The sequence below is a fragment of the Gallinula chloropus genome (genome assembly GCF_964237585.1).
Source record: "Gallinula chloropus genome assembly, chromosome: 1".
NCBI lineage: Eukaryota > Metazoa > Chordata > Aves > Gruiformes > Rallidae > Gallinula > Gallinula chloropus.
In genome coordinates this window covers 187,654,699-187,679,556 of record NC_140085.1, presented here as the reverse complement: position 1 = coordinate 187,679,556, position 24,858 = coordinate 187,654,699, and the positions used below count along the sequence as shown (strand labels likewise).

Below are 24,858 nucleotides of genomic sequence, written 5' to 3'. Positions count from 1 at the left end.
GGAGGGAGGGGGGAGAGGAAAAGGAGGGAGGGGGGAGAGGAAAAGGAGGGAGGGGGGAGAGGAAAAGGAGGGAGGGGGGAGAGGAAAAGGAGGGAGGGGGAGAGGAAAAGGAGGGAGGGGGAGAGGAAAAGGAGGGAGGGGGGAGAGGAAAAGAGGGAGGGGGGAGAGGAAAAGGAGGGAGGGGGGAGAGGAAAAGGAGGGAGGGGGGAGAGGAAAAGGAGGGAGGGGGGAGAGGAAAAGGAGGGAGGGGGGAGAGGAAAGGAGGGAGGGGGGAGAGGAAAAGGACGGGGGGGGGGGGGAAAGGAGGAAGGGGGGGACAAAAAAGGAGGGAGTGGGGGGGCAAAAGGAGGGGGGGGTAAGGAGGGATTGGGGAGGGGGGCGAAGGAGGGAGCGGGGTAGGGCAGCCCCGGTGCTGCCGGTACGGGCAGCCCCCGGCGCAGGCTGACACGGGGAGCGGAGGCGTTCCGGGATCCCCCCCCAGAGGAAGGATGGGGGGGGGGGGTGCTGTCACCCCCGCTTCCTGCCCCTTCCCCCTCCCCGGGGACCCCGTCACTCACCGGGTGCCTTTGTCTCCCATGGCCCCGTCCGGTCCTCCGGGAACCTCAACCCGGGAAGCGCGGAAAATTACTGGCTGGGCCGGCGGAGGGGAGAGGCGGCGGCGGGCGGGGGGTGGGGGCGCCGGGCTCGGTACGGCCGGTACAGCCCGGGGCGGCTGGGCTCGCCCCGGCACCACCCGATCCGGCTCGGTCAGATCGGTCCCGGCTCCCTACGGCAGCCTCGGGGCCGGTAACGGTGGGTTCCGGCCCGGTTCCGGCTCGGCCCCGTTACCGAGCGCAGCCCCCGCGGAGCCGCCGCCGCCGCCGCCCTCTCCCGCCCCCCCGAGCGACGCGGCCCCGGGGCGGCGGCACGAGCGGGGCCGCACGGGCGGGGAGGGGAGGGGAGGGGAAGGAAGGGGGGTGGGGGGGGAAGGAGACGCGCTTTGGGGGGGGGGGTGGGGGGAAACACACACACACACGCCGGGGGCAGGGGGAGGGGGGGTGCGCACCGCCCTGCGCGCGCGGGGGGGAGGAGGAAGGGGGAGGGGGAGGGAAGGAGGGAGGGGGGAGGGAGGGAGAGAGGGGGAGGGGCGCCCCCCGTGCTGTGCACACGCAGTTGCAGCCGCGGGGAGCAAAGGGGGGGGGCACGGTAAACACACACACACACACACACACACACACACACACAGCCCCTCCCCCCCGGCCCTGTGCACGCGCACGCACCCGCACGTGCACCACCCCCACCCCCCACCCCATCGTGCACCTGTGTGTGCACGCGCAGGGGGGCGGCCTGCACCCCTGTGGGCACCCACCCCCCCCACACACACACACACATGTGCACCCACCCCCCCACACACCCCCATGTGCACCCACCCCCCACACACCCCCATGTGCACCCACACCCCCCCCACACACACACACCCATGTGCACCCACCCCCCTACACACACCCCCATGAGCACCCACCCCCCACACACCCCCATGAGCACCCACCCCCCACACACACACCCCCATGTGCACCCACCCCACACACACCCCCAGGTGCACCCCCCACACACACACACCCCATGTGCACCCACCCCACACACACACCCTCCATGGGCACCCCCACCCCACACACACACCCCCCCCCCCATGTGCACCCACCCCCCACACCCCCTCATTAGCACCCACCCCCCACACACCCCATGTGCACCCACCCACACACACACACCCTCATTAGCACCCACCCCCACCACACCCATGAGCACCCACACCCCCCATGTGCACCCACCCCCTACACACACACCCCCATGTGCACCCACCCCCCCACACAAACCCCCACGTGCACCCACCCCCCACACACACCCCCATGAGCACCCACCCCCCACACACCCCCACGTGCACCCACCCCCCACACACCCCCCCATGTGCACCCACCCCCCTACACAAACCCCCACGTGCACCCACCCCCCACACACACCCCCATGAGCACCCACCCCCCACACACCCCCCAAGTGCACCCACCCCCCACACAAACCCTGCACCAATGCAGTGGGGTCCCAGGGGTCCCACCCCCCCATAAGATCCCACCCCACTGTGGGGTCCCATAGACTCTGTGCGGGTCTCACCCCCCCGTGGGTCCCACTCCCCTGTGGGGTCCCACCTCTCTGCTGTGGGACCCGGGAGAGGGACCCCAGCCCGTCCCCAAGCCCCAGGGAGCCACCTTGGGGACACTGGGGACTGTCACCCCATCACTCTCCGCCCTCTCAGCGGCGGGACCTGCCTGCCTCGGCTGGGGACATGGGGACACCGGGGTGTAGGGACACACGGGGACAGGGGATGGGGGACATGGGGGTATGGGGACACATGGTGACACAGGGACATGGGACAGGGGGACATGGGTGTATGGGGACACATGGTGACACAGGGACATGGGACAGGGGGACACAGGGGTATAGGGACACGCGGGGACATGGGATGGGGGACATGGGTGTATGGGGACACATGGTGACACAGGGACATGGGACATGGGGACACGGGGCTATAGGGACACACGGAGACATGGGATGGGGGGACGTGTGTATGGGGACACATGGTGACACAGGGACATGGGACAGTGGGACATGGGGTTATGGGGACACATGGGGACACGGGGATGTTGGGACATGGGGACACAGGGGCATGGGGAAATTGGGACACAGGGACATGGGATGTGGGGACATGGGGGTATAGGGACACAGTGACATGGGGATGGGGGGGTATAGGGACATGGGGACACAGGAGCATAGGGACACAAGGACATGGGGATATGTGGACAGGGGGACATGGGGATGTGGGGACATGGGAGTATAGGGACACATGGGGACCAGGGACATGGGACAGGGGGGTACAGGGACATGAGGACATGGGGACATGGGATGTGGGGACATGGGGGTACAGGGACTCATGGGGACATGGGGATATGGAGATACGGGGGCGCAGTGACAGGCAGATGTGGGGTCCTGGGTGTATGGGGACATAGCGACATGGGGATGTGAGGGTACAGGGACATGGGGACATGGGGGTATGGGGACACATGGGGACATGGGATGGGGGTCATAGGGGTATGGGGACACATGGGGACATGGGGGTATAGGGACACATGGGGGCACAGGATGGGGGACATCGGGGTATGGGGACACATGGGGACAAGGGGACATAGGATGGGGGGACATGGGGGTGTGGGGACACATGGGGACACAGGGATGTTGGGACATGGGGACACAGGGACATGGGGAAGCTGGGACACAGGGCCAGAGGGACAGGGGTGTGTGGGGACAGGGGGATGTGGGGACAGGGGTGTGTGGGGACAGGGGGATGTCCTCCCCTGAGGGCAGCGACAGGCGACACCCCGCCGTGGGACGTGGGACACCCCGGTACGGGATGGGGACAGGGACGCGCCGAATTCCCGCCCCTCCTCCAATGAAAGTCAGCCCTGCCTGCAGGCAGCCCCGACCCTCGCTGCTGATTGGCCGTCTCCGCCTCACTCGCCCGCCTCCTGCAGCGGAGCAGCCAATCAGAGACGCCGGCGGAGAGCGACCCTCTTTATTCCCACTGGAAACCCCTGGACACCCCCCCGGACACCCGGGGAGCGGGGGGACGGGCAGGAGGGGGCAGGAGAGGGCAGGAGGGGGCAGGAGGGGGCAGGAGGAGGCAGGAGAGGGCAGGAGGGGGCAGGAGCAGGGAGGAGAGGGCAGGAGGGGGCAGGAGGGGGCAGGAGGGGGCAGGAGGAGGCAGGAGAGGGCAGGAGGAGGCAGGAGAGGGCAGGAGGAGGAAGGAGGAGGCAGGAGAGGGCAGGAGGGGGCAGGAGGGGGCAGGAGCAGGGAGGAGAGGGCAGGAGGAGACAGGAGGGGGCAGGAGGAGGCAGGAGGGGGCAGGAGGGGGCAGGAGGGGGCAGGAGGAGGAAGGAGGAGGCAGGAGGGGGCAGGAGGGGGCAGGAGGAGGCAGGAGGAGGCAGGAGGGGGCAGGAGGAGGCAGGAGGAGGCAGGAGAGGGCAGGAGGGGGCAGGAGGGGGCAGGAGGAGGCAGGAGGGGGCAGGAGGAGGAAGGAGGAGGCAGGAGAGGGCAGGAGGGGGCAGGAGCAGGGAGGAGAGGGCAGGAGGGGGCAGGAGGAGACAGGAGGGGGCAGGAGGAGGCAGGAGGAGGAAGGAGGAGGCAGGAGAGGGCAGGAGGAGGAAGGAGGAGGCAGGAGAGGGCAGGAGGGGGCAGGAGGGGGCAGGAGCAGGGAGGAGAGGGCAGGAGGGGGCAGGAGGAGACAGGAGGGGGCAGGAGGAGGCAGGAGGGGGCACGAGGAGGCAGGAGAGGGCAGGAGGAGGCAGGAGAGGGCAGGAGGAGGCAGGAGAGGGCAGGAGGAGGAAGGAGGAGGCAGGAGAGGGCAGGAGGGGGCAGGAGGGGGCAGGAGCAGGGAGGAGAGGGCAGGAGGAGGAAGGAGGAGGCAGGAGGAGGCAGGAGAGGGCAGGAGGGGGCAGGAGGGGGCAGGAGGAGGCAGGAGGAGGCAAGAGAGGGCAGGAGGAGGAAGGAGGAGGCAGGAGGAGGCAGGAGAGGGCAGGAGGGGGCAGGAGGAGGCAGGAGGGGACAGGAGGAGGCAGGAGAGGGCAAGAGGAGGCAGGAGGAGGCAGGAGGAGGCAGGAGAGGGCAGGAGGGGGCAGGAGGAGGAAGGAGGAGGCAGGAGAGGGCAGGAGGGGGCAGGAGAGGGCAGGAGGGGGCAGGAGGAGGCAGGAGGGGGCAGGAGGGGGCAGGAGGGGGCAGGAGCAGGGAGGAGAGGGCAGGAGGGGGCAGGAGGAGACAGGAGGGGGCAGGAGGAGGCAGGAGGGGGCAGGAGGGGGCAGGAACAGGGAGGAGAGTGCAGGAGGAGGCAGGAGAGGGCAGGAGGAGGCAGGAGGGGGCAGGAGGAGGCAGGAGGATGCAAGAGAGGGCAGGAGGAGGAAGGAGGAGGCAGGAGAGGGCAGGAGAGGGCAGGAGGGGGCAGGAGGAGGCAAGAGAGGGCAGGAGGAGGAAGGAGGAGGCAGGAGAGGGCAGGAGGGGGCAGGAGGATGAAGGAGGAGGCAGGAGAGGGCAGGAGGGGGCAGGAACAGGGAGGAGAGGGCAGGAGGGGGCAGGAGGAGACAGGAGGGGGCAGGAGGAGGCAGGAGGGGGCAGGAGGAGGCAGGAGGAGGAAGGAGGAGGCAGGAGAGGGCAGGAGGGGGCAGGAGGGGGCAGGAGCAGGGAGGAGAGGGCAGGAGGGGGCAGGAGGAGGCAGGAGAGGGCAGGAGGGGGCAGGAGGAGGCAGGAGGGGGCAGGAGGAGGCAGGAGAGGGCAGGAGGAGGCAGGAGGGGACAGGAGGAGGCAGGAGAGGGCAGGAGAGGGCAGGAGGGGGCAGGAGGAGGCAGGAGGAGGCAGGAGGAGGCAAGAGAGGGCAGGAGGAGGAAGGAGGAGGCAGGAGAGGGCAGGAGGGGGCAGGAGAGGGCAGGAGGGGGCAGGAGCAGGGAGGAGAGGGCAGGAGGAGGCAGGAGAGGGCAGGAGGAGGCAGGAGGGGGCAGGAGGAGGCAGGAGGAGGAAGGAGGAGGCAGGAGAGGGCAGGAGGGGGCAGGAGGGGGCAGGAGCAGGGAGGAGAGGGCAGGAGGGGGCAGGAGGAGACAGGAGAGGGCAGGAGGAGGCAGGAGAGGGCAGGAGGGTGCAGGAGGAGGCAGGAGGAGGCAGGAGGAGGCAGGAGAGGGCAGGAGAGGGCAGGAGGGGGCAGGAGGAGGCAGGAGGGGGCAGGAGGAGGCAGGAGAGGGCAGGAGGAGGCAGGAGGAGGCAGGAGGAGGCAGGAGAGGGCAGGAGAGGGCAGGAGGGGGCAGGAGGAGGCAGGAGGAGGCAGGAGGAGGCAAGAGAGGGCAGGAGGAGGAAGGAGGAGGCAGGAGAGGGCAGGAGGGGGCAGGAGGAGGCAGGAGGGGGCAGGAGGGGGCAGGAGGGGGCAGGAGCAGGGAGGAGAGGGCAGGAGGGGGCAGGAGAGGGCAGGAGGAGACAGGAGGGGGCAGGAGGAGGCAGGAGAGGGCAGGAGGAGGCAGGAGGGGGCAGGAGGGGGCAGGAGCAGGGAGGAGAAGGCAGGAGAGTGGAGGAGGAGGGAGGAGAGGGCAGGAGAGGGGAGGAGGAGGGAGGAGAGGGCAGGAGAGAGCAGGAGGAGGGAGGATTGCGTCCACGGGTGCACAGCACCTCTGTGACCCCGACACCCCCATGTTGTGAACCCCATGGGGAGTCAGAGTCAAGGGTCAGAGGTATTTGAGGGGGGCGGATCTGGGGCTGCCCCGAGATGTCCACAGGGTCCCGGTGCCCCGGAGGGACAGCACGGCCGGGCAGCGGGAGCAGGATGCGGCCCCGGAGCCCCAGGGCTGGGAGATGGGACAGGAGCTCGCTGGGGCCGGGGCCGGGGCCGGGCTGGGTGCTGCGCAGGCAGCAGGTGCCACCTAGTGCCGGTGACAGCCCGAGCTGCCCGCTGCGGGCAGAGACCCCCACCCACGGCACCCCCGCCTGGGGCTGGGGATGCTGTGGGGCACCGAGGCAGCAGGGTGGGGAGGAGGCGGGGGTGCTGAACAGGACCCGGACCCCCTCCCCAGCTCTGGCAGGGGGCTGGCTCAAAGGGGGGGACACACACCCTTAGGGGTGTGGGGGGGTGACTCAAGGCAGGGGGATGCCTGCACCCCGCGGGGGTGATGCTGTGGGGATGGGGTGATGGGTGCTGGACCCAAAGGAGCAGCCCGAGGGGTGCAGCCTGCGCCCCAGTCCTGGTGGGGCTGGGGGAGGGGGGGGGGTGGGGTGGGCAGATCCTGCCAGGTCCCAGCATGGGCCTCATCCTGCATCCCAGCTGGGATCCCACCACAGGCCCAGTCTCAGCTGGATCTTGCCCCCAGCCCAGCTCCAGCTGCTACCTCAGGATGGGGGGGTCCTGCCACAGCCCCTGCCCAGGCCCGTGGGGCTGGGGTGCGGGGGGAGGGGAGGAGAGACTTCTGGGGGGGCTGGAGCATCCCAAGGGTCAGGGTATCCTGAGGGATCAATGCATCCAGTGGGGGGTGGAGGATCATCCCAAGGGATCAACCTGGGTGGTCCAGAGCATCCCAAAGCTCCAGAGCATCTTGGGGCGGGGGGCGTGTATCCTGGGGGCAGGTGTATTCTGGGGAGCTGGAGCACCCCAGGGGACTGGCACATGTTTGGGGGGGGGGGGGGGTTGGAGCAGTTGGGAGGGGGGGGGGGGCTGGGTTTCCCCTTCACAGGTGGCTTTGGGGCATGCAAGCCTCAGCTGGCACCACCCAGTCCCCACCAGTGCTGTGACAGGGACTGGGGACACCCCAGGGTCCCCTCACAGGGGAACCCCCCAAAACCCACCTGCACAGCCCCCAGCCTCACCTGCTGCGAGCACCTCTGGGTTCATCCACCCCCCTCCCCAAACACAAGTTGGCACATCCGTGGGGAAACCCCTCCCACTCACACACACACCCCTCGAGCATCCCTGGGACCTCCCCCCGATGAGGCACCTGCCGACACGCCGGGGGGAGATCCACGTATGAAATTTATTTAGGAAAACCAAAAACCCACCAAAAAAAGAAGAGAAAAGGAAAAGAAAAGAAGGGGGAGAAGGAGGAGAAGGAGAAGGAGAAGGAGAAGGAGAAGGAGAAGGAGAAGGAGAAGGAGAAGGAGAAGGAGAAGGAGAAGGAGAAGGAGAAGGAGGAGGAGGAGGAGGAGAAAGAAGGAGAGGGAGGAGGAGGAGGGGGAGGATGAAAAGGAGAAGGAGGAGGAGGGGGAGGATGAAAAGGAGAAGGAGGAGGAGGAGAAGGAAGAGAAGGAGGAGAAGGAGGAGGAGAAGGAGAAGGAAGAGAAGGAGGAGGAGGAGAAGGAGAAGGAGGAGAAGGAGGAGGAGGAGAAGGAGAAGGAGAAGGAGGAGAAAGAGAAGGAGAAAGGAGAGGGAGAAGGAGGAGGAGGATGAAAAGGAGGAGAAGGAGGAGGAGGAGAAGAAGAAGGAGAAGAAGAGTCGTTGTCTCCTCCTCAGACTCCAGAGGAGCCCTGAACAACCACGAAAAGGGGGTGGGGGGACAGAAAAGCCAGAGGAGGTTTCGCACGCCCGCGCACACTCGTCGGGGAGCCCGGGATCCACAGGGAAGATGTCCAGGGCTGGGAGCTGGGACAGCATCAACCACCTCCTCACACCAGCGGCAGGGGCTGGGCAAACTGGGGTACAGCTGGGAAAGGGGCTGGGGAAAGTGGGGTACAGCTGGGAAAGGGGCATCCCTGGGGTGGTACCCAGGATGTGGCACCCCGGTAACAGGACCAACCCCATGTCCCTTGGTGCCAGCGAGACCCAACCCCAGCTCATGAAGCCTTGAGAAGTCGGGATCATAACTCAATATCCCCCCCCATCATCACTGAGTACCCCCAAATTGGCCGTGGGTACCAGCTGGGGGAAGTTGCATATACACACACACACACACCCCCCCCCCATCACTGAGTACCCCCAAATTGGCCGTGGGTACCAGCTGCACCCACCAGTACATGCCAGCATCATGCCAGGGATGGAGCCACCTTCCTCCTCTTGTAGTTTGGGGGGGTTGCATCCTTCTGGGACCATCCCTGTGCCCCCTCCCCTTAATTCTTTCCTCCCCCCCTCTTTTTCCCCATGGCTTCGCAGGGCTTGCGGGGGTCTCGGGGCTCGAGAGGGTCTTGGTGGGCATCCAGCCACGTGTCCTACCAGGGTTTGGGCAAAGCATCTTGCTGAAGGCATCTCCGAGTAGGTAAGGCAAAAGGAATTCAGTTCACTTTGTCCCCCCCCCACCTCGGGGAGCAGCTCGGTTTTGGGGGGTCCTGGGTACCCCCGATGGTGGTGCTGATGGGTGAGAGGATGAGGAGCCACAGCCCCACGGCCCAGATCTGGGAGGGAACCGTGGGGGATCCTGCTGTGGTACCCACGGGGGGCTTGGTGGGGATGGGGCTGTGGGATGCTGAGGGGGCAAAGGGCACACCCCCCCCCCACCCTCCCCACCCCCCAGGAGCCTTGATCCCGGTGGGACGGATCCTGGTGGGACCGATCCCAGTGGGACCATCCCAGTGGGACTGATCCCGATGGGACCAACCCTGGTGGGACTGATCCCCAATGGGACCAACCCTGGTGGGACTGATCCCAGTGGGACCTGTCCCAGTGGGACCATCCCTGGTGGGACCCCCCTTTGGGGTCTCACTGTGCCTCTCCCATCACCTTTGGGAAGCCGGCAGCTCCCACAAGCCAGATGATGCAGCCAGGGAGGGGGGGGGCTCAGAGCACCCCAGTCCCTCAGGGGGGGGCTCAGCACCCACCCACCCCCAGCCCCAGCCCCCTCCTTGGGCTCCACCCCGGCGAGGCGAGCTGCTGCTGGGGGTCACCCTGCCCTGGTTCCCCTGCTCAGGGATGTCTGGGGGGGCGGTTGGGGTGACTCACAGCTAGAGGGAGCCCGAGGGGCTGGTTGAGGGGGGTCCATGCACGGTGGGCTGTGGGACTGGGGATGGGGGGACCATGGGGAGGCTGGCAGGGTCCATGCACAATGGTCAGGAGGGATCACAAGAGGCCACCACTGCCCATGCATGATGCTCAGCAGGACCAGAGGGATCACAGGAGGCCATCATCAGCGATGTGTGGTGGTCTGCAGGACCAGAAGGACAAGGGAGGGGGGAACATCAGGGTCCATGCATGGTGGTCTGCAGGACCAGAGGGATCACAGGAGCCCAGAAGGATCCATGCATGGTGGTCTGCATGGTGCTCAGCAGGACCAGAGGGACGATGGGAGGCCACCACCATCCATGCATGATGCTCAGCAGGACCAGAGGGATCACAAGAGGCCAGAAGGATCCATGCATGGTGGTCTGCAGGACCAGAGGGATCACAGGAGGCCAGAAGGATCCATGCATGGTGGTCTGCAGGACCAGAGGGACCATGGGATGAGGGCAGGGCCCATGCATGGCAGTCAATAGGTCTGGAAGGACCACAGGAGACCAGAAGGATCCATGCAAGGTGGTCTGCACGGTGGTCTGCAGGACCAAAGGGATCACAGGAGGCCATCCCCACCCATGTATGGTGGTCTGCAGGACCAGAGGGACCATGGGGGGGGAACATCAGGGTCCATGCATGGCAGTCAGCAGGGCAGGAGGGATGGTGGGAAACCACCAGGGTCTGAGCATGGTGCCAAATAAGCCCGGTGGGGACCAGAGGAGGCCATCACTGTCCATGCTTGGGGGTCTGTAGGACCAAAGGGTCCAAAAGTCTACACGTGGCAGCCAGTGGGACAGAGGGACGGTGGGGGTGTGGCAGAGTCCGTGGGTGGCAGCTGATGGGATGGAAGGACCACAGGAAGCCGTCGGGGTCCAGGCAGGGTGGTCTGCAGGACCAGAGGGACCTCAGGAGACCATCAGGGTCCTCACAAGGTGTCAGGAGCTGTGAAGCCACCGCAGGCTGGGGATGCTCATGGACGTGTTGGGCGCCGGCGCAGCCGCTGGCAGAGGCTCCAGGTGAGCTACAGGAACACCCGAGTGCTGGGGGCAGGGGGAGGGGGACACGGGGTGGGGGGGACACGGGGGGGACCACCAGAGCCCCTTATCCCACCCCATGTGTGGGGACCAGGAGCCCCCCCAACTGGGACAGGGCTGGGACGTGAGTCCTCCCAGGGCTGGGGGGATCCAGGGGGGGTTCGCAGGGGTGCAGGGAGGGGGTCTGCAGCTTGGGGGGGTGGGTTTGGGAGGACCAGGCAGGGGGTGCAGGCAGAGCCCCCCCACCCCAACCTCCTTCTAAGGGCCCGATCCTGGCTCCTGTCCACAGCTCCCCCCAGTCTTGTACCCCCCCTCCCCTTGCCCCCCAAAACCCACCCCCCCAGCTCTCTCGCTGCCCCACGCCCCATTTTCGGGGGGGGGGGCAATCCCCCCCCTCCATGTCCCTGTTGTCCCGCCCCCCAATTGTCACCCCACAGGGATGGGACCTGCAGCCTTAAGGCAATTTAAAGCACATCAACCCCTCCACCACACACCCCAACCCCTTGGGGTCCCCCCCATGGAGACCCCAAAATCCCAGCACAGATGGGTCATGGGACCACCATGGGGTGGGGACACCCGTGTCAGAGGGGGGACAGCCACCCATGGGTGGGGAAGACCCAAGGGGGTCACCAGGGTGGTCCAGAGTCACTGATGTCCATCCATCCATCCATCCCCCCACCCCAAAACCTCCTCCCCACGGGTTGGAGGACAAGGGTTGGGGGTTCTCCTGCTTCCCCCACCCAACCCTGGCGTGTGTCCAGTGTGTGTCCCCCTCCTCCTCCACCCCACCCATGGGTCCCCTCAGTCAGCCCCCACTTCGGGTTGTCCCCCCTCGGGGTCCAGGCAGCCGTTGAGTTGGGGGTCAGGGGTTTGGGGGTCGTATTCCTCATCCAAAAAGTCCAGGGAGTTGTTACTGGGCAGCCCCCGGATGGTGAACTTGTGGGACACTTTGGTCCACTGCTCCCTGTTGCTGGCCACCCGCTCATAGAGCTCCGCTGCCTTGGGGAAGAGGTCCTGCAGCAACCTGGTGAGGGGGGGACACAAACCCCCATCAGCATCCCCACCCAAGATGGGGGTCAACCCAGTTACTCCTCTCCATCCATCTCCCATCCATCCATCCATCCATCCATCCATCCATCCATCCATCCATCCCCCATCCATCCATCCATCCATCCATCCATCCATCCATCCATCCCCCATCCATCCATCCCCCATCCATTCCTCCCTCCCCATCCATCCATCCATCCCCCATCCATCCATCCATCCATCCATCCATCCCCCATCCATCCATCCATCCATCCATCCATCCATCCATCCCCCATCCATCCATCCATCCATCCATCCATCCATCCATCCATCCATCCATTCCTCCCTCCCCATCCATCCATCCATCCATCCATCCATCCATCCATCCCCCATCCATCCATCCATCCATCCATCCATCCATCCATCCATCCATCCATCCCTCACCCATCCATTCCTCCCCCATCCATCCATCCATCCCTCCCTCCCTCCCTGCTGCTTGGAAACCCCTCCCCAAACATCTCCAAGACCTCCCAGTCCCACCGTGGCATGGCACAGAGAGGTGATGGGAGAGGTGTGTTGGTGTCCTGCCCCCCACCCACCCCCCAAACACCCCAGAGGGCCCCTCAGTTACTTGTAGATGGGCATGGCGATGTGCTCCATGAAGCTGATCTGCAGCTCGGGGATGTAGGCTTTCTCCCTGTCCATCATCTCCAGAGGGCGGTTGCCCATGGCCTTCTCCTACAGTGGTGGCAAGGATGGGGTCAAAACCAGTGGCCAACCCCTCCCCAATCCCAACCAACCCCCTCCCAATCCCAACTAACCCCTCCCCAGAGCCCCCTTGGCACTCGGGGGGAGCGTTGGCCAAACCCAACCCTGGAACAAGCCTGGTGCTACCTACCAGGTCACCCTGGGAGAAGAACTCCTTGTAGATCAGCTCCTGCAAGGGACACACTCTCAGCATTGGAGGGGGGGTCATGCATGGGGTGACCCCCCCCAAACACCCCACCTGCCCTCCAGGAGCCCCCCTTCCATGGCCACAGGGGGACAGTGCCATGTTGGGTGGGGACACGGGATGGGGGATGCTGCTGGGTGGTCCAGGGGATGGACCCCAGAGTGGTGTCGCTGGTGTCTGGGAGGAATTTGGGGGGGTGTTGGGGTGGCCCTCAGGGGGTCAGCGCCAGGGTGGGACACTCACTGCGATCTTTCTGGTGGTCTTCCAGCCCTTGGTCTGGTCGGAGAGGTCGCAGGAGGTCATGAGCAGGCAGAGCAACAGGCTGCGGTGCTGCTTGTTCTTGGAGTCATAGCCCACTGCCAGGGAGGGGGTCCAGGGTTGGGGTGGGGGGGGGTCCCACGACCCCCATCTCCCCCTCTGAGAGGACTTTGGGGACTTGCCATGTCATCATCCCCCCCACTTTTGGTGGGATGAGGTCCCAACACTCCCCAACCCCCAGGATATCACCCCCCCCGCCCCAACCTTTGGTGGGTTGAGGTCCCACCACCCCCCAACCCCCAGGACTTGCCATGTCATCACCCCCCCGCCCCAGATTTGGTGGGATGAGGTCCCACCACCCCCCCAGCACCCCGAGCAGGGGTGTTTCACCTTCTGCCATCTTCTGGAGGTCCTTGAAGATGCGGAGGTGGTGGGCCAGGTCGGTGGCCAGGATGATGTCCCTCATCAGGTCCAGCATGCGCTGGTAGTCCTGTGGGACCAGGCAAGGTCTGGTCCATCCCAAGGGCCCGATCCAGCTGGGGGGGGCTCTGGGGGTCCGGAGGGTCCGAGGGGGCTCAGCCTGGGGCATGGGGTGGGGGGTGTTGTGGGGTTTTGGGGGGTCATGGTGCCAAGGTTGGGGCTCACCTTGCGGGAGAAGTGGTCGAAGATGTTGCAGCCTTGGCTGTTGAGGATGGCGATGGCTTGGGCAAAGTGGTGCCTCTGGGGGAGGAACCAGGGTGGGGAGGGGGCTGTGAGACCACACAGGGTGGTCCTCCCCCCCAGTCTGAGCCCAACATGGGGCAGGGGGATGTTTGGGGGGGCAGGGGGTCACAGGACACAGGGATGGACAGACACCTCACCTCCATGACAGAGCCCTCGGAGCTGTAGAGCGCGGCCAGGACTGATTTCTGCAGGACAGAGCAGCCAGTCAGTGAGCTATGGGGGTGAAGACCCCCCTCTCCACACCCACCCCACCCCCCTAGTCCTGCCCTCATGTCCACTCCCCCCACCCCTTTGGGCATCCCAGCTCACCGAGGCCACCTGGAAGGAGTTATTGGTGCCTCTGTGGTCCAGGTCGTGGCACATGCAGGAGATGAAGAGGGCAAAGATCTCGATGTCTCTGAGGGGAGGGGTTGAAGGAGGGAAACTGAGGCAGGGGGGAGGGCAAGGACCACCCTAGCCAAGCCAGGGGACAGGGACAGGGACAGGGATGGTCCATGTACTTACTCCAGGTAGTTGACGAGCTCCAGGTTCTTGTAGAGCAGGTAGCAGAAGTGGGAGACGGAGAAGGCATGCATCCAGTTGTGGTAGGGGGGGTCCCGGTAGCCCTTCTTCACCATCAGGCAGAACCTGGGGGGGGTGGATAGGACCATGAGGAGGAAGAGGAGGGTGGTCTTGGCTCCCCAGTGACCCCCCCCCCAGCTTGCCCAGGGGTCCCACAGGTGGGTGTGGGGCCAGGGACCTGGTGAGCGTCTGACGGTCCATCTTGTAGGTGTTGATGAAGTTCATGTCCTGCAGCATGCTGAGGATGGCCTGAGGAGGGACAGGGGGTGGCAGCGTGGTGACAACACGTGTCCCTCCCCAGACACCCCTGCCTGGCAGGTAGGGTGATGCTTGGGGGTGCAGCCACATCACCCCGTCCTCATCCCCATCCCCATCTGATCGCCATCACAAGCCCACCCCATCCCCACCCTCATCCCATCCCCATCCCCTTTGCCATCCCCATCCCAACCTCATCCCCTCCTACCCCATTCCCATCCCCATTTTCATCCCCATCCCCATTCCCATCCCCATCCCCACCCCATCCCCTTCGCCATCCCCATCCCAACCTCATCCCCTCCTACCTCATTCCCATCCCCATTTTCATCCCCATCCCCATTCCCATCCCCATCCCCATCCCCACCCCATCCCCATCCCCATCCCAACCTCATCCCCTCCTACCCCATTCCCATCCCCATTTTCATCCCCATCCCCATTCCCATCCCAATCCCCACCCCATCCCTATCCCCATCCCCTCCCTCATCCCATCCCCTTCGCCATCCCCATCCCAACCACATCCCCTCCTACCCCATCCCCACCCCATCCCATTCCCATCCCCTTCACCATCCCCATCCCCATCCCCATCCCCATCCCCATCCCCATCCCAACCTCATCCCCTCCTACCCCATTCCCATCCCCATCCCCTTCCCCATCCCATCCCATCCCCTCTCCATCCCTCATCCCCCCTGGGGCTGGGGTACAGGACCTGCTGAGGGGCTGGCAGGGACTGGTGGCCCTTGGGGACCGTCCCCATGATGCTCACCATGGAGGTGTCATCCTCAGGCAGCGAGCGGGGGGTGTAGGTGAAGCTGGCGAAATTGGGGTCGATGGTGGACACGGGCTGGATGCCCTCGCTCAGCAGCTTGGTGTACTCATCATCCGACACCTGCAGGAGCCATTCCCAGTGGCCAGGTCCTCAGCATGTCCCCAAGCTGTCCCTTGGGCCACCTCAGCCCCAAGCAGGAGCAGAAAGCCACCCTCCTCCTCACCCAAACCCCCCATCCCTGTGCCACCTCACCTTCATGTGGTACATCATCATCTCGTTGGCCAGGTGGCTGCGGTACTGAGCCTCATTCACCTTCTTGTAGAGCAGTGACTGTGGGGTGGGAGGGGGGGATGGGAGCTTTGGGGGGTGGGCAGACCCCCCCAGGACCCCCTTGTCGCCCCTCACCCCACCCTGTCCCATTCCCAGCACCGATTGTCCCCAAGGACCACAAACACCTCCCTCCCCATCCTCATCTCTCTACGCTGCACCCAACACCAGGGCAGAGCAGTGGGTCCCCCTTGACCCCCCAACCCCACCCCTGGCTGTGCCCTCCCCATCCCACCCCCATCCCATCCCCATCCCATTCTATCCCAATCCCATCCCCATCCCATTCCATCCCATCCCATCCCATCCCACCCCCGTCCCATCCCATCCCATCCCCATTCCCATCCTATTCCACCCCATCCCCATCCCCACCTCATCCCCATCCCATTCCCACCACCAACTGTCCCCAAGCACCTCACACACCTCCCTCCCCATCCTCATCTCTCCACGCTGTGCCCAACTCCAGGGCAGAGCGGTGGGTCCCCCTTGAAGCACCCCCAGCCCCACTCTTGGGTTGGGGACCCCCCCACCCACCCCCAGCACGTACATGGGCGATGCTGATGCCACAGTAGATGGAGAAGGCGGTGGCCAGGTCCTCATCAAACTTACTGAACCAGGGTCCATTGATCTTATTGACCAGCTCAGCCACCCCGATGACCTCTGTGAGTGGAGAGAAGCCCAGAGCTTCAGGGGTGGGAAGGGACCTCTGGAGATCATTTAATCCAGAGCAGGAGCACCCAGACTGAATCTCACAGGAACATCCAGGATCAGTTTTCAAGGCCAGGTTGGATGTGGCCCTGGGCAACTTTGTGTAGCTCCAGGCCTGGAGGTTGGTGGCCCTGCCTGTGGCTGGGGGTTGGAGCTCTGTGACCCTTGGGGTCCCTTCCAACCCAGACCAGTCTGGAATTCTGTGATTCTATGATCACTGGGTTTGAATGTCTCCAGAGAAGGAGACTCCCCAGCCTCTCTGGGCAGCCTGGCCCAGGGCTCTGGCACCCTCACAGAGACAAAGTTCCTCCTGACATTCCCATGGAACTTCCTCTGCTCCAGCTGCACCTGCTGCCCCTTGTCCTGTCGCTGCCATCCCTGAGAAGAGCCTGGCTCCAGCCTCCTGACTCTCACCCTTTACATATTGATAGACATTGATGGGTCACCCCTCAGTCTCTTCTTCTCCAGGCTCAAGAGGAGGCCCAGCTCCCTCAGCCTCTCCTCATCAGGAAGGGGTTCCATTCCCTCCATCACCTTGGTGGCCCTGCACTGGGCTCTTCCAAGGAGTTCTGTGCCCTTCTTGAGCTGAGGGGCAGAACTGGACCCAATATTCTAGGTGGGGTCTCACCAGGGCAGAGCAGAGGGGGAGCAGGACCTCTCTTGACCTACTAACCACCCCCTTTCTAATAGACCCCAGGGTGCCATTAGCCTTCTTGGCCATAGAATCCCAGACTGGTCTGGGTTGGAAGGGACCCCAAGGGTCACAGAGCTACAACCCCCTGCCACAGGCAGGGCCACCAACCTCCAGGCCTGGAGCTACACAAGATTGCCCAGGGCCACATCCAACCTGGCCTTGAACACCTCCAGGGATGAGGTACCGCCCCCCTCTCTGGGCAGCCTGTTCCAGCCCCTCACCACTCTCTCTCAATGGCCATGAGGACACATTGCTGGTCCCGGTCACCCTGCTGTCCCCCCAGGACCCCCAGGTCCCCTCTCCCCATCTCCCCAACATCCCACTCCCCAACCCATACTGGTCCTTGGGGCTTGTTCTTCCCCAGATCCCACCACTCGCCCCTGATTAAACTTCTCCCCACCCAACTCTCCAGCCGGACAGCAGCTCAACCCCCTGGTTTTGGGGTGGGACACAGAGGGAGGGGGGGTCAGGATCAGGCCCACCTACCCACCCACCCTGCTCCTCACCCTGGTTCTCGTTCTTGATGGGGAAGCAGAGGATGTTCCTGGTGCGGAAGCCGGTGCTGTCGTCCACCCCCCGGTAGAAGAGGGGGTGTGAGTAGGCGTCCTTGATGTTCAGGATCTTGCCGGTGGTGGCCACGTGCCCAGCGATGCCCTGGTCAGCAGGGATGCGGATCTCATAGCTCTGCAGGGCAAGGAGAGGACCTCAGCAGCGGGGAGGAGGGTGAGGCTGGGGGGGGTGGAGCTCAGAGCACCCCCCACCCCACCCCAAAAAGTCTGTCATCCCGCCCCCGCGCTCACCTCGTCGTCCACCACGCCGCCGTCGAAGACTTTGGCCACCAGCTCGTGGCTGAGGCGGTCCAGGAGGAACACGGAGCATCTGCAAGAGATGCTGAGGGTGCTTGTACCCATGGGGGGGGCGCCTGGACCACCCCCCACCCGCCTTCACCCCCCACCCACCCCGGGCTCCACTCACATCTCGGCGTTGCTGAGGTTTCGCGCCTCCGTGATGATCTCCTGGAGCAGGACGGAGACGTCGTCTGTGGGGAGGAGTTGGGGGCAGTTGGGGAGGGGTTGGGGTGGGGTTGGGGTGGGGTTGGGATAGGGGGGGTTGGGGTGGATTTGGGGTGGGTTGGGGTGGGGTTGGGGTTGGGATGGGGAGGGATTGGGGTGGAGTTGGGGTGGGGTTGGGTTGGGGTGGAGTTGGGGTGGGGTGGGGTTGGGATGGGGGGGTTGGGGTGGAGTTGGGGTGGGTTGGGGTGGGGTTGGGGTTGGGATGGGGAGGGATTGGGGTGGAGTTGGGGTGGGGTTGGGTTGGGGTGGAGTTGGGGTGGGGAAGGGTTGAGGGGAGTTGGAGTGGGGTTGGGGTTGGGTTGGGGTGGGGAGGGGTTGGGGGGAGTTGGGGTGGAGTTGGGGTGGGGTTGGGGTGGGATGGGGTGAAGTTGGGGTGGGGTTGGAATGGAGAGGGATTGGGGTGGAGTTGGGGTGGGGTTGGGGTGAGATGGAGTTGGGGTGGGGTTGGGGTGGGGTTGGGGTGGGGTGGAGTTAGGGTGGAGTTCAGGTGCAGTTAGGGTGGAGTTGGGGTGGGGTTCAGGGGGAGTTTTGGTGGGGTTGGGGTGGAGTTGGGGTGGGGTTGGGGTGGGGATGGAGTTGAGGGGAGTTGGGGTGGGGTTGGGGCGGGGTTGGAGTTGAGGGGAGTTGGGGTGGATTTGGGGTGGGGTTGGGGGGAGTTGGGGTGGGGTTGGGGTGGGGTTGGGATGGAGTTAGGGGGAGTTGGGGTGGAGTTGGGGTGGGGAGGGGTTGGGATGGAGTTGTGGGGAGTTGGGATGCAGTTGTGGTGGGGTTCAGGGGGAGTTGGGATGCAGTTGGGGTGGAGTTGGGGTGGGGTTGGAGTGGGGAGGAGTTGGGGTGGGGTTGGGGTGGAGTTGGGGGGAGTTGGGGTGGGGTTGGGGGGGAGTTGGGGGGGAGTTGGGTTGGAGTGGAGTTGGGGTGGGGAGGGGTTGGGGTGGAGTTGGGGGGAGTTGGGGTGGGGTTGGAGTGGATTTTGGGTGGGGTGGGTGTGGGGTGGGGAGAGTCAGGTTGCTGCCCCCCCCCTCGCCCCCCCCACTGGTGTGATGAGCTGGGGGGGTCTCAGCTGAGCCTGTCCCAAGCCCCGGGAGTGCAGAGGGGGGAGCGTGCAGGAGGCGTGTGCCAGCTCCCAGCAATCCCAGTACAGGGTCCCAGCAATCCCAGTATGGTGTCCCAGCAAGCCCAGTGCCATGACCCAGCAAGCCCAGTATGGTGTCCCAGCAATCCCAGTGCAGAGCCCCAGCACTGCCAGTGCCGTGTCCCCGCCACAGGGCACCTACCCAAATGGGTGAAGAGGTTCTTGGCCACCTGCAGCAGGGCCTGGGGGGTGGGGACACACGGACAGACAGACACACGGAGGGGACAGTGTCAGGGCAGCGCCATGCCGGGGGTCACGCACACGCATGTCCCCGTGCCCCACATGTGTGTCCCCGCGCCCCACACGTGTGTCCCCGTGCCCCACACGCATGTCCCCATGCCCCACACGCGTGTCTCCGTGCCCCACACCTGTCTCCCCACACCCCACACATGTGTTCCCACACCCCACATACATGTGCACACACCCCACACGCATGTCCCTGTACCCCACACACATGTCCCCATGCACCACACACGTGTCCCCGTGACCCACACACCTCTTCCTGCACCCCACACGTGTGCCCACACCCCACATGCATGTCCCCATGCCCCACACACATGTGCCCATGCCCCACCCGTGTCTCCTCGCACCCCACACACGTGTCCCTGTCCCCACACACATGTGCCCACACCCCACACACATGTCCCCCTGCACCACACACGTCCCCACACCCCACACGCATGTCCCTGTGCCCCACACACTTGTCCCCATGCCCCACACACGTGTCCCCATGCCCCACACACTTGTCCCCATGCCCCACACACGTGTCCCCATGCCCCACACACGTGTCCCCATGCCCCACACGTCCCCACACCCCACACACATGTCCCCCTGCACCACACACATGTCCCCACACCCCACACACGTGTCCCTGCGCCTCACACCTATCTCCCCATGCCCAACATGCATGTCCCCATGCCCCACACCGATCTCCCCGTGCCCCACACGCGTGTCCCCGCGCCCCACACGCGTGTGGGGCACGGGGACACGCGTGTGAGGCACGGGGACACGCGTGTGGGTGGCAGGGACACCCGTGTGCCCACCTGGCACTCGCACTTGAGCTTCTGCTCCTTCTGGAAGGCCAGGGTGCTGGTCAGCACGGTGGACGTGTAGCAGAAGCAGTGCTGGATCTTGTGCTCGTCGGCAGCCGTGTAGCTGGGGAGGGACACGGGGGGGACATGGGGACAGGGGGGACAATGGGGGGATGTGGGGACATGGGGGGGACACAGGCCTCAGTCTGCGGGTGCAGGGTCCCAGTAAGCCCAGTGCAGGGTCCTGGAAATCCCAGTACAGTGCCCCAGCAAGTCCAGTATGGTCCCCAGCAAACCCAGCACAGTGTCCCAGCAATCCCAGTACAGTGTTCCAGCAATCCCAGTACGGTGTCCCAGCAAGCCCAGTATGGTGTCCCAGCAAGCCCATGACCCAGCAATCCCAGTATGGTGTTCCAGTAAGCCCAGTGCCATGACCCAGCAAACCCAGTATGGTGCCCCAGAAATCCCAGCACAGAGCACCAGCAATCCCAGTACAGTGTCCCAGCAATCCCAATACAGCATCCCGGCAAGCCAAGTGTGGTCCCCAGCAAGCCCAGTGCCATGACCCAGTAAACCCAGTACAGTGCCCCAGAATACCCAGTACAGTGTCCCAGCAAACCCAGTGCCATCTCCCAACAATCCCAGCACAGTTTCCCAGCACTGTCCCAGTAAACCCAGTATGGTGCTCCAGTAAGCCCAGTGCTATGACCCAGCACTCCCAGTACAGTGCCCCAGCACACCCAGTTCCCCCCACCCCAGGTCACACCTGGCCACCTGCTCCCCCCACCATGGAGATGGGTCCATCCATCCCCCCCTCCAGCAGCCCCAGCTCAGGTCGGGGGGGGGTGAGGGACAGATCCTGCCCCCCCATTGCCCCCCACCCCACACCCACCTGTCCCCACTCAGCTTGTTGAAGGCACAGGCCAATGCCACCACCTGGGAGGTGGCCCGGCTGATGACAGGGACACAGAGCATGGAGGTGACCTCACAGCCCAACATGCTGCTCAGCTGCTTGTGCTCCTCCTGGCGGGGGAGTGGGGGGTGAGATGGGGATGGATTTACCCCTCACAACCCTTCCAACACCCCCAGGAAGCCATTTTGGGGTGGGGGGGGTGGTTATTTGTGTCCCCAAGGTGTGATTTGGGGGTACCCACCTCGCTGATGTCCTTCAAGACGATGGGTTTCTTGTCCTCCACCACCTGCCCCAGGCGCCCAAAGGTGAGCTGTGGGGGGGGAAGGGGAGGGGTGAGCCCATGGGAGCTGCTGACACCCCCCCAACACCCCCACTTCACTGTTCCTCCCCACCCCTCACCGAAAAGCTGATCTCCTCCTCCAGGACACGGTCCCCCACCACCTGGAAGAGATGGGAGGGGGTTGAGCTGCCATGGGATGGGCAGTGAGATCCATGGGGATGGGACCAAGGGGGGTAAGGGGACCCCTGACCCATGGATGGATGGGGGATGGATGGATGGATGGGGGATGGAGGGATGTATTTGGGATGGAGGAGGGAGAGAGGGAGGGAGGGAGGGAGGGATGGTGGATGGATGGATGGATGGATGGATGGATGGATGGATGGATGGATGGATGGATGGATGGACGGACGGACGGGGGATGGATGGATGGATGGATGGATGGATGGATGGATGGATGGATGGATGGGGGATGGATGGATGGAGGGATGGATGGAGGGATGGGGGAGGGAGGGAGGGAGGGAGGGAGGGAGGGAGGGAGGGAGGGAGGGAGGGAGGGAGGGATGCTGGATGGATGGATGGATGGATGGATGGATGGATGGATGGATGGGGAATGGATGGGGGATGGATGGAGGGATGGATGGGGGATGGATGGGGGATGGATGGAGGGATGGGGGATAGATGGAGGGATGGGGGATGGAAGGAGGGATGGGGGATGGAGGGAGGGATGAGGGATGGAGGGAGGGATGGATGAGAGATGGAGGGAGGGATGGATGAGGGATGGATGGATGGATGGATGGGGGATGGATGGAGGGATGGGGGATGGAGGGATGGAGGGATGGATGGAGGGATGGATGAGGGATGGAGGGATGGAGGGATGGATGGATGGATGGATGGATGGATGGATGGATGGATGGGGGATGGATGGATGGATGGATGGATGGGGGATGGATGGAGGGATGGGGGATGGAGGGATGGAGGGATGGATGGAGGGATGGATGAGGGATGGAGGGATGGAGGGATGGATGGAGGGATGGATGGATGGATGGATGGATGGATGGATGGAGGGAGGGAGGGAGGGAGGGATGGATGGAGGGTGGGATCAGCACAGGGGGCTCAGCCCGGTGCCACCCACCTGGCAGAAGAGCTGATGATTGTCCTCAGAGACGAGCAGGAGGCAGCAGCACAGCGACTGGGTCTCCTGCTTCAGCTGGGAGGGGGGGGGCAGGGCATGAGGGTCAGCACCCCAACATGCCCTCAGACACCCCCACCCAGGGCAGGATCCAGCCCCTCCTGTGTCCCCCCACCCCATGCCCAGGGCCCCCACACTCAGCTGCTCCCTTAAAACCAATAACCCCAGGCTGATCGTGTTCACTCTGGAGACTACTGATGGCGAGGGCAAGGCTATTCACTCTTGTCCCTACTGATGGCTGCACAGCTGATACTTGAGACGGTTCTTTTGCTTGTGGGTGGGAGGGAAGAGGTTGGGAGGGGGGAGGGTGACATGAAATGGGGTTCTCTGGTCCAGAGCTGAGGGGGGATGGGCTGGGGAACGGGGTGGGTGAGGTGCTACTCACATAGTTGATGACCTTGAGCTGCAGCGAGGCGGCGTCCAGGTCGTAGAGCTCCCCTGCACAAGGGGCAAGAGCAAGGTGAGGGAGTACCCCCCAACCTCCCTGTACCCCCAAACCTCATCCCCTGGGTCCCCTCACTCCATCCCCCAGGTCCCCCCACCCCGGGCTCACCACAGAGCTGCAGGATCTTGGAGTCCAGGTCGCTGTAGCTGCTCTCAGGGGCCTTCTCGGGCTTGGCCAAGGAATTTTGGGAGGAGCTGGTGGAGAGGCTGACCTGGGGCCAGGGCTGCAGCTTCTGAAGGGCTTGTAGGCGCCTGTAGGCCACCAGAGTCTGCAAGGGAGGGTGTCAAGGGCATGGGGGACAGGGGGACGGGTGGCACGTCCCCACCACCCGGCCCTGGGTGACTCACGTGTCTCTCCAGCGCGCGCAGGTTCTGCTCGTCCGGCTCGCTCAGCTGGCCACAGTGCACCTGGGGTGGGGTGGGGTGGGTGAGGACCCCAGGGTGGGTGAGGACCCCCACGCCTGTCCCCTGGAGCCCTGCCCATGCCCCCAAACTCACCAGGATGACACACACCACGGCCCCACTGTCCTTGTCCACCAGCGGGATGATGAGCACTGTGAGGTGGGAGAGCGGTGGTCTGGAGTGGCCATCCATCCCCTATCCCCCATCCATCCATCATCCATCCATCCCCCATCCATCCATTCCCCATCCATCCCCCATCCATCCATCCATCCATCCATCCATCTCCCATCCCCCATCCATCCCCCATCCATCCATCCATCCATCCCCCATCCCCCATCCATCCCCCATCCATCCATCCATCCATTCCCCATCCATCCATCCATCCATCCATCCATCCATCCATCCATCCATCCATCCATCCCTCCATCCATCCATCCATCCATCCATCCATCCATCCATCCATCCCCCATCCATCCATCCCTCCATCCACCCCCCATCCATCCCCCATCCCCCACTCCCCTCCTCCCCCCACGCCCCCTCCCCACAGCCCCACCTTGTGTGCCGGGGGCCAGGGGTGCTGCCAGGGGTCCCAGCTGCCGGCCGGGGAGCTCAGCAGGGGGCAACCCCCCACATTCCAGCCTCTTCTGTCGCCGAACGGCATCCCTGCAGGGACAGGGACACCCTGAGCCACCACCCGGGGGGCACCCAGCACCCCCACCCAGGCAAGGGCTCCCCAGGAGGGTGCCCTGCCTGTCCTGGGGAGGAGACGGGTGGCTGGACGGTGCAGATTGGGGTGGTGTGGGATGGGATGGGGATGGGGATGGGGATGGGGATGAGGGAGGGGTTTGGGATGGGGACGGGAATGGGGACAGGGGTGGCTCATCAGCCCCCCTCCAGCTGCTGCCATCTGTCGGGGGTCTGTGGCACAGCACAGTGCTGGGGGGTGCCGGGTCAGCCCAGCCCCAATCCCAGCAGGGGATGGATGGGGGGTGGGGGCATCATCACCCCCCGTGTCACCCCGTGCACACATGTGCCCACACACCCGCCGAGCCGCAGGCCGGTGGCACACACGGTGCTGGGGGGGGGGGGCGGGGGGGGTCGGGCTCACCTGAGCTTCCCCTCGGGCGGCAGCTCGTGGGGGGGGTCATCACAGATCAACCTGGTTTCCCCATCCAGCAGGTAGATGTAGACGTGCTCCTGGGGGAGGGGGGCAGTGCTGAGGGACCCTCAGGGCCACCACCAGCACCCCAGGGCCACCACCAGCATCCCGGGACCACCAGCACGCAGATCCCCAGCATGCTGGGGCCACCAGCACCCCAAGGCCCCCCAGCACCCAGGGCCACCAGCACCCCAGAGCCACCAGCACCCCAAAGCCACCAGCACCCCAGGGCCACCAGCATCCCAGGACCACCAGCACCCCAGTGCCACCACCAGCACCCCAAAGCCACCAGCACCCCAGGGCCACCAGCACCCCAAAGCCACCAGCACCCCAAAGCCATCAGCACCCCAGGGCCACCAGCATCCCAGGACCACCAGAAGCAGTACCCCAAGCCCCCCAGCACCCATTCCC

At 64.9% G+C, this 24,858-nt stretch overlaps 2 protein-coding genes across 2 annotated transcripts in view; both read right to left on the bottom strand.

Moving 5' to 3' along the window:
- The window catches only part of ARRB1 (arrestin beta 1), a 16,505-nt gene extending 15,691 nt beyond the window's left edge, over positions 1-814 (bottom strand). The window contains exon 1 of the mRNA XM_084279503.1: positions 558-814. Coding sequence (XP_084135629.1) covers positions 558-577 — 20 coding nt within the window. The 5' untranslated portion in view covers positions 578-814. The remainder of the gene's footprint in view (positions 1-557) is intronic.
- Positions 815-11,358: 10,544 nt separating this feature from the next.
- PDE2A (phosphodiesterase 2A) overlaps positions 11,359-24,858 on the bottom strand; it is a gene marked incomplete at both ends in the record, with an annotated part of 49,322 nt that continues 35,822 nt past the window's right edge. The window contains 28 exons of the mRNA XM_084280535.1: positions 11,359-11,581; positions 12,215-12,321; positions 12,482-12,520; positions 12,779-12,891; positions 13,184-13,283; positions 13,439-13,513; positions 13,654-13,701; positions 13,826-13,913; positions 14,021-14,143; positions 14,256-14,326; positions 15,096-15,218; positions 15,351-15,428; positions 15,970-16,082; positions 17,331-17,508; positions 17,625-17,703; positions 17,800-17,863; positions 19,172-19,211; positions 20,073-20,184; positions 20,953-21,083; positions 21,215-21,283; positions 21,373-21,414; positions 22,386-22,460; positions 22,828-22,880; positions 22,996-23,155; positions 23,235-23,294; positions 23,385-23,440; positions 23,842-23,951; positions 24,397-24,485. Of these exons, the coding sequence (XP_084136661.1) occupies positions 11,359-11,581; positions 12,215-12,321; positions 12,482-12,520; positions 12,779-12,891; positions 13,184-13,283; positions 13,439-13,513; positions 13,654-13,701; positions 13,826-13,913; positions 14,021-14,143; positions 14,256-14,326; positions 15,096-15,218; positions 15,351-15,428; positions 15,970-16,082; positions 17,331-17,508; positions 17,625-17,703; positions 17,800-17,863; positions 19,172-19,211; positions 20,073-20,184; positions 20,953-21,083; positions 21,215-21,283; positions 21,373-21,414; positions 22,386-22,460; positions 22,828-22,880; positions 22,996-23,155; positions 23,235-23,294; positions 23,385-23,440; positions 23,842-23,951; positions 24,397-24,485 (2,619 nt within the window). The remainder of the gene's footprint in view (positions 11,582-12,214; positions 12,322-12,481; positions 12,521-12,778; positions 12,892-13,183; positions 13,284-13,438; positions 13,514-13,653; positions 13,702-13,825; positions 13,914-14,020; positions 14,144-14,255; positions 14,327-15,095; positions 15,219-15,350; positions 15,429-15,969; positions 16,083-17,330; positions 17,509-17,624; positions 17,704-17,799; positions 17,864-19,171; positions 19,212-20,072; positions 20,185-20,952; positions 21,084-21,214; positions 21,284-21,372; positions 21,415-22,385; positions 22,461-22,827; positions 22,881-22,995; positions 23,156-23,234; positions 23,295-23,384; positions 23,441-23,841; positions 23,952-24,396; positions 24,486-24,858) is intronic.